Source organism: Triticum aestivum, chromosome 1D, assembly GCF_018294505.1.
Source record: "Triticum aestivum cultivar Chinese Spring chromosome 1D, IWGSC CS RefSeq v2.1, whole genome shotgun sequence".
Lineage (NCBI taxonomy): Eukaryota > Viridiplantae > Streptophyta > Magnoliopsida > Poales > Poaceae > Triticum > Triticum aestivum.
In genome coordinates, this window is record NC_057796.1 from 72,967,362 (window position 1) to 72,975,897 (window position 8,536).

General features: G+C 45.7%; 1 protein-coding gene across 1 annotated transcript; it reads right to left on the reverse strand.

The window, feature by feature from the left end:
* Positions 1 to 259: 259 nt before the first annotated feature.
* LOC123180377 (putative E3 ubiquitin-protein ligase RF298) lies at positions 260 to 5,014 on the reverse strand. Its single transcript, XM_044592424.1, has 4 exons — positions 4,814 to 5,014; positions 4,607 to 4,637; positions 2,405 to 4,500; positions 260 to 991 (listed from the first exon to the last, which is right to left on the reverse strand). The coding sequence occupies exons 3-4, from the start codon at positions 4,481 to 4,483 to the stop codon at positions 458 to 460; spliced, it is 2,613 nt and encodes an 870-aa protein (XP_044448359.1). The 5' UTR covers positions 4,484 to 4,500; positions 4,607 to 4,637; positions 4,814 to 5,014; the 3' UTR covers positions 260 to 457.
* Positions 5,015 to 8,536: the final 3,522 nt, after the last annotated feature.

Genomic DNA, 8,536 nt, shown 5'->3' on the forward strand with positions numbered 1-8,536 from the left:
GAAACAACTCCAGCAAAGAATACCCATGGTTGGCAGTATTCCGGCAAGCTCATGATCCATGTCCAGATCCAGCACTGGTTGTCGGACAGCTGACAGGGGCCACACCTGTGGCTCCCATTCCCTTATCACCAACCGCTGCCCAGGAACCAGAAATGAACATGCTAACAATGGACCATCCAGTCCGGTCCAAAACTACCAGACATTGCCTGCATCAGAAAAGGGGTTAGCAACACACAATGACACAATCCACAGGGAGGGGTACATGTCCAATATAACCAACCATCCATTATCCATCATCTTTGGGGGGTGTACGATGTCTCGACCAAGCGTTATTCGTCCGACCGACACTCGTTATTCTTTTTTCCAATCTCCATCAAATTCAAGCTGGGCAATCATCAAAAAGAAAAGGAAAAACGGGTATAGCGACGACGCGAATGCAAAATCTCTCTCTTCTCACTCAGCAGCCCGCGGTGCGGGCACAGACCCTGCGCTGGATGAGGGTCCGGCACGACGGGCACTCCTTCATCCCCTGCTTGTCGTGGAGGTCGTTGCACTTGGCGCAGACCACCTGGTGGGCGCAGGGGAGGAACACCACCGACATCTCCTCGCTCAGGCACATGACGCACTCGCGGTCGCGCTGGATGTCGTCGAAGTCGAGGTCCAGGGCCACCGCCCCCGCCATCTTGGCCAGGACCTGCGCGTTGCCGCCGTTCTTTCTCCCCTCGGAGAGACGCAGGGGGCGGGTCTTGTCGTCCGTTCCCCACTTGGGAGCAGCCGCCTCTGAAGCGTCCAGGGATACCTTCAGCTGCGAGATCTGCTGCTCCAGGGCACGGATCTCGCTCTTGTATCTCTGCATGTCGTTCTCAGCTTTGAGGTGCAGGAAATTCTCTTCCGACCTCAGAGATGTCTCAATCTGACCCCGCTCTTTCCTCTCTGAGCTCACACAGGCAATTGCCTCGGTCTTCCTAGCCTCTTCCTGTCTCCACCTTACCTGCAAGCATTCAACAATGGTTCAGGTCAAGATGGAATACACTGGATCCACGGGTTGTACTGCATTGTACAAAGTAACCTTCAACAACTTCGGCAAAACATGACATGAGAGATCAACTTAAAACAAAGTAGATGCGTATGCAAACCATGAAAGCTAATGAAAAATATGTTACAAGCACACACGATTTCTGTTTTTAAGCACATAGAATGAATTGGTCGTATACTCATATTGGCAAATAAGATGATGAACTTTATAAAAGAATAGGATAGTAACACTTATGATGCTGGTTTAAGTAGCAGTCTAACCTAAGCCACCTTTCTAGTCCTATTGTTGCTTTAACCCACTAATCTTGAAAGACACAAGTCATTTCCTGTTTTGTACTGAAGTGGTAACCTGTTTTTATATTCCACCCTCTGAAAGATATTGAACAAAGCAAGGACTTAAATCACATGATATGAGTCAACGAAACAAAGGTTGGAGAGACGCTGCAGAGGTGCTAGTGACGGAACCGACTTTTTACTCTGTTTAGAGTTTAAACTATAGAACTTACCGACAATCAATAAAAGGTCATTATACTATTTACCCAAATCAAAATTTTACTATCGGGAGGAGTTTAATGAAGAATAGAGATATACCATAACGTTCAAGTAGCTTCTTTCCTGCCAGCTATATGTGAAATACTAAGGGGCTGTTTGGTTTGTGACTAACTTTGCCAAAGATTGTCACACCTAAACTTAGGCAAGTTTGATCAACTTAGGTGAGTGTTTGGTTCAAGCCACACTTGGGCCCCACATGGCATACACACAAAAAGTGTGGCAAGATTCCCTTAGGCTTGCCAACTTGTGGCTCTCATTTTGTTGAACTAACCTTAGGCAAGCTTGGCAAAAATGTGTGGCAAAAGTAGGGCAATGCTAGGCCTAGAACCAAACAGCCCCTAAATATGCTTACAGCCTTCACGGCATAACAACCAATTAGCTACCATTTATTATGTAAACTTCTAAAACCCTCATTAGTATGCACAGAAACAGAAAAAAAAAAGTAAAAGACCATGAAGCGAAACGTAATGAAATGCATAACCATGACCGCATCTATTAAACGTACCCAGCAAAATCAACACATATTAAAGCATGAAAAGCATAACCATGACCGCATCTATTAAACGTACCCAACAAAATCAACACGTATTAAAGCATATACTTGGGAGAGGCTCCTCCTAATAATCAACTTAATTGTTTGTTTGCAGCAAACAAATCTAAACAGAGATAGAAATTTCCATTCAAATTGTGGAGTATATGTCAACTAAACCACATGAAGTACATATAGATGTGAAGTTAAAATATGAGGCTTGCATGTGTTTCATAGATATTATTTACTTCGATGTAGAATATTACGAAGAGGCAAGGTTGTAAATACCTTGAGTTGTTCCTTCTTCTCTTTAGCATGCTGAAGTTGTTGCTGAACCCGAGTTAGTTTGCTCTTTTCAGATGCAAGCTGCTCTTGCAACATGGCTCTCTCAGATTCCCAATGCTGGGACCTTTTAAGACTGCTCTCATCCTTCTTTGAAAGCTCCACAAAATTTGCCACAGACTCAGCTGCGTGCCGCTTTGCGGCTTCCATCTGCATCCTAAGTTGTGCATTCTCAGCCTCACGCCTACGAGCAGAAGCATCTGCTTTATCCAGTTGATTGTTTGCCCTAGAAATAGCAGACTCCATCTCTAAAAGCTTCTTCCGAGTGCTCTCTTCCAGACAGTGCCTTTCATCATGAAGTCGGCTCGCCTCTTCCTTCTCTTTCCGGAGTGACTGAAGCTCCTCCTTCTCTTTGGCAAGTCGCCGTGTGACCTGCATCACCTTCTCCATAGCCCAGTCTGTCCAATCCCTCATATGTGCTTGCAACTCTTTCTGCCTCTGGACAAGAATCAAGACCATTTCATCCTTCTTATCTTGTGGAATCCAGACCTTCTGATCCTCATCATATGCAAAGTTAATTTTGCTGCTAGGGTCTACAACTTCAGCACTAGAATCATGATTCAAAGAAGGAGCAGAACCATCACTTGAGGAAGGTAAAGGCAAAGGCAATGGCAACGACAATGACAATTCTGTGCTAGCAGCTGATGCTGGGTCAGTGTTATTGGGGGCCTTAGCATCAAATGATGGGATGGAGGCAATGGTACCAGTGGCTGTAAAAGAAAGGTCAACTGAATATTCTGACCCTTTCATGCTTGCAGCAAACCCTTTGGCAATTTTTGATGCACCTTTCAAGCTACATGTAGCAGAATCTGAAACCTGCCTGCACTTCCTCTCTAATGCTACAGTCCCACAAGAGATATACTTGCCAGACCTAAGAGATCCTTTAGAGCCCAACGCTCGGGAATTCTTATCAAAGCTCATTAACTTCTGCCGGTGCAAGGAATCCCTCTTAGAGCCTCCCCTCTTGCTAGGGAATGGCTTATCATCCTTCACAGATTGTGTCGCAGCAGCAACAAATGGTTGATCCTCTGAATGATCAGGCGTAGCAGCCGGGTGTTCTTTTGGCTTAACATTTGGTGCCACAGGATGCATCTTGCCAGAGACACATGGCTTGCCACTTGGCACATTCGGGTTCACTGGTGTTGTGGATGAATCAGCTTTCACAGCATTGTATGTGCCAGGTGGCACTGGGGTAAGTTTGCCGCGGAAAGTAACACCAGTCTGTGGGTTGGTAATAGAAACCGACAGATCGGAAGTTGGGGTGGGTTCATAGTTCCCCACAACTGGCTGTGCAATCACTTGAGCACCCACAGCCGGAAGAGGAGCAGCGCTATAGTCCATGGCACAGGCATGGGCTACATTCATATCTGACATGAGCAAGCAAAACATCACATCGCCTGTGGTGTAGAACGGCTGGGCCTCATTGACCACCGCAACCAGGCTAGCAAGCACAACCTGCTCAATCTTCCTCATGTCCTCAAGGGAGGAGCCATCCCTCGGTAACATGTCCCCCTCGGACTTGAGCACCTCGACCGCGGCCTCACTGAACCCAGCAAGGCTCTCCCTCCAGCTGTACTGTGCGGCTGCCCTCACAACCGCAGCCCTTGCGGCAGCCTCTGAGTAGCCCATTGTGGTGATCACACTGACAGCATTGTCAAAGGTTGTATCCAGACTCTTGAGAAGGATCTCCTCCAGCTGTGTCTCATTTGGGTCACTCCAATTCACATACCGCTGACACTCTAATAGCTCCTCCGCTGTGGCGTGGATGCCTTTGCAGGCATCACAGGTGCTCGGGATGAAGTCTAGATTGGCACCCTCAGCAGCAGCGGCCGCCGCCGCCATGGCAGCCTTCTCAGGCGACATAAACTCAAACCCCACGCAGTCCGTCGTCAGCGGGTACTCCAGCCCGAAGGGGGCCAGCTCGCCGGACGGTGGTTCGGCACGGAACTTGCGCTTGTTCCTGCTGGCTGCCTTCTCCTGCAAGGTCGACCCCAACGCCGCCTCCTGGGTCGCGACGCTAGACATCCGAAAGGCCGCTCCTTCTGCACAGAAATCAAGTAATTCACCAACAGAAACGACACCAGAAAATCTCCCAACAGCCAAAGAAACGAAGGGAAATTCTCCAAGGACGGGAAGGATTAAACTGACCTTGTTCCTGGGCGCCGAATCAAGGAGAACCCTGGGGAAAAATCGGAGAAAAATACTGTGAGATTCCGGAAGCTTCAACGAATCACGAACCCAATATTTACTCGTGCGTCGCTAGTCCTATAGGATCAGAGATGGGGCGGGGCGAAATCCTTGATCCGATCGGGCGCGGCCGGAGCCGAGATTGGGCGGACGGATCGAGGCACGTACCGGGTTGGATCGGCGGGGGCCGAGGCGGGCGGCGGCTGGTGATCAGAGGAGTGGAGAAGGGAGACTACGGCGTATGTATGGTGTATATAGAGGAGGTGGGAGGGGAGGAAGGAGGAGGAGATGAGAAGAAGGGGGAGGAGGCGTCTGAACCTCTTGGGGGTAAGAACCGTAGAACGCCTGACGAGGGAGGGGTCACCCCATTCACCCTTCTTCCTTGGCCACCAACATTTCCCCCCTTCAGTTTTCTTATTTTTCGCAGGATGCCACATTGCCACCTACATGCTGACCACCTAGGTGATGTCCTATGTGGAACCACCATGATCAAAGGCTGACATGGGGGGCGGGCGGCTGATGTGGCGAACCGACTGGTGAGGGTTTGATGTGTTTGAGATGGGAAGAAGGGTTGATTGACGTAAGTGCAGTGAGGGTGGTCGGCGACGACGTCTAGGGTTTGTTGTGGCGGTTGCATGGCTTGGCGGGAGAACGGGGGATTCTGCATGGTCTAATCGGTTTGTTTATAGTAGGTCGGTCGGTACGTGCAACCGTTAATTTTAAACCGCCAGTGTTTGGATCGGCTCGGAAGTGGGACACCAGATGAGTAGGTTATGTTTGGCTGGTGTGCACGTGCGAGATTTGTCCACGACGTTTAGGGTTAGCAATATATGTTGTTGCGTGATCCCGTGAGGAGCAGGATTTATACTTTGCGGCACGTCGGTGTCTGTAGCGGCTAGTAGTAACGATTGCATGGTCTGGCGGGAGAATATAACTCACTTCTTACCGAGCACAAGGATCTCATCGATATGAGTGTATGACCACCTAGGTGATGACCGCCGTTCTCTGACCGGAAAAGGGACCATAGGATTTGACCTATTTCATACAACTTTTAACTTAGTGGTTACTATGAAAGAGTGTTAGTTACCTCTTTTACGATGGATCAGTTTAGCGGTTATAGTTAACTTTGTAGGGTAACCAATTTTTCATAAGTGTCATGTTTAGAAGACTGTTATAGGAACACGCTACATCACTAACTAACATCAACATCAAAATGTAGATCAAGATACAATGTGTTCACCTTGAATGCCCAAAAAATGGTATGGCCACGTAAGCCGACACCTTGGCCATTTAGTTTGACATGTCAGTCTTTCATTGGTGAATACACATCATCATCTATAAGGGGGCTACCTATAAAAAATCATTTATAAGGGGGTACCATAAAATTGGTATCCATAATAAAGGAGAGAAATAAATGAGTACAAATCTTTACAGCTGTTGATGGAGCGTTTCTACTTAGAATTCAATATTTTCCTTTTATTGCTCTAGAGCAATAAATTGCGGTCTAAATAGAATTTTGTAGCCATGCAAGCTCATAATAAGTACAAATCTTTACAGCTGTTCATGAAGTGTTTCCACTTAGAATTCAATATTTTCCTTTTATTGCTCCAAACAAACAAATTGTGGCCAAGATAGCATTTTGTATCCATATAATCTCTTCAAGCATATATTTCTAAAGATATATAGAAAGAAGAATCTCGTAATTGCGATCATCGTGCACTAAAAAAATATCATTTTCTTTTATTTATGGTTAAAGCTAATGTACTTATCCAATTGTTAACACGGTTTTCACATGGAATAAAATGTTCATTTCTGTTGCTATGGATGTCTAAATAAATAGCATTTTCAATCTATACATCCTTTGTAAACATATCAACCATTGACATCACACGATTTTCATCTCATATATTGTTTCACTCAATGGTGTCGGTGTTGTGCACCAAAAGTTTGATGCAAGAATTTGTTTTGTAGCAATATAGCAATACTAATGATTTTTCACCTTACGCATTACTTGTGTTCTAGTATGCATATGTTTATGGGAAAGTAGTATTTACCCTCCCCTCTGCTACTATTTCCAAATAGGTGGAGGGCTAATTAAGTTGATTGACATGAGCGGTGGTGAGACTACGATTGATTAACGCGACTGTGGTGAGAGTGGTTGGCGGCGGCATCTGCGGTTTGTTCTGGTGGTTGCATGGTTTGGTGGGAGAACAATGGATTCTGCATGGTCTAACTAGTTTTATTATAGTAGGTCGATATGTAGGTGCAATATTTAATTTTAATCGGTCAATGTTTGGATTGGCTCAAAAAGGGACACCAGATGAGTAGGTTATGTCTGGTTAGTGTGTACATGTGAGATTTGTCCATGATGTCTAGGGCTAGCTATATATATCATTGTGTGATTGCATATTTCCTAACAATTCCATGAGAAGCAAGACTCGGAATTTGCGGCCTGTCGGTGCCTGCAATGGCTAAGAGTAACAGTTACATGGCCTGGTGGGAGAATTTAACTCACTTCTTGCGGAGCACAAGGATCGTATCAATGTGAGTGTATGTTCTCGTGTACACCATGGTAGCCACCAAGGTGACGTCCTTTCTCCTGAACGGAAAAGGGTCCATACGATTTTTCCGATTTCATACAAATTTCAACTTAGTGTTTGCCGTGAAAGAATGTTAGTTACCTCTTTTACGATGGATCAATTTACCAGTAATAGTTTTTTAGGCTAATCGATTTTTCATAGGTGCTATGGCCAGTAGATTGTTATGGCTAACACGATACACCACTAACCAACATCGACATCAAAATGCAGATCAAGACACTACTGCAGGAAGGTCCTAAGATGACACATGTATTGGAGACCATTCGACCAAATTGTGTGCGATGCATGAATCGCAAACAGTATGATAAAAAAACGCCATCAATAAAATAACTGTATGCGATGGTTAATCCATCACCTACAATTCAGATAATAGTTGCGTGTGCGATGCATGGCATACACCGATCCATACAAACTGTTTGCGATGAGCCAAAAAACACAAATGGTTACCCAAATCAAGATGTGTGCGATAGACGACATACATGTCACTCAAACGAATTTTTTGCGATGATCCATAAGAACATAAACGATTCGACGTAACAAGATGTGTGTGATACCTGGTAATCAGAATTGTGTGTGATAATTCTAGATAGTGCATATGATTTTTTTTGTGAATTGTGTGCTGGGCAGGGCACACAATTATCGAATCCGTATTATTAACCGTTTGCTGAGATTTAGGGGAACACATGCCAGATTGGTAATTAAATCAAGTGCATTACATATTCAAATATATAATAGCTAGAGAGGATCGACATAAGGAATTAATATGAGAGAACGGCAATAGAGATATACAGTCTGCTTTAGTCCTTTTTTTTATTGTTCTTGAATGGCCCTGCGACATCATCTTGGTGAGGACGCTTCTTGTCACTTACCATTGGATTTTCATCGTCATTGATGTCCTCGTCCTCGTCCTCTCCATTCCACCATTCCTCCTCCTCATCGTCGTCATCTTCTTCATCCTTCGGCAGCTCCTCGTCCGTTTGGTCGTCGTCTAATGACTCGGGCGGCGGCGGCCCTTCCATGAGCGGGATAAAATCTGATGGGGAACGTTGCATGGAAAAAAATTGCTATGAAACACCCAAGATCTATTCTATGGAGAAGCTAGCAACGAGAGGGGGAGTGTCTACATACCCTTATAGACCGAAAGCGTTAACGATCTAAAGATTGTGGTTGGCGTAGTCGGTACTCACTTCGTGATCAATTTTGATCCAGCGCTGAACAGACGACACCTCCGAGATGTGCACATGTACGGCTCGATGAAGTCTCCACCTTCTTGATCTAGCAAGGAGGGTGT

What these genes read in the sequence shown, in the direction of transcription:
- LOC123180377 (XM_044592424.1), bottom strand. Translation starts at nt 4,483, where the DNA reads ATGTCTAGCGTCGCGACCCAGGAGGCGGCGTTGGGGTCGACCTTGCAG. An exon ending in AGAAGAAGGAACAACTCAAG is followed by an intron (nt 992 to 2,404) that starts GTATTTACAACC and finishes GAATGCTTGCAG; the next exon opens with GTAAGGTGGAGACAGGAAGA.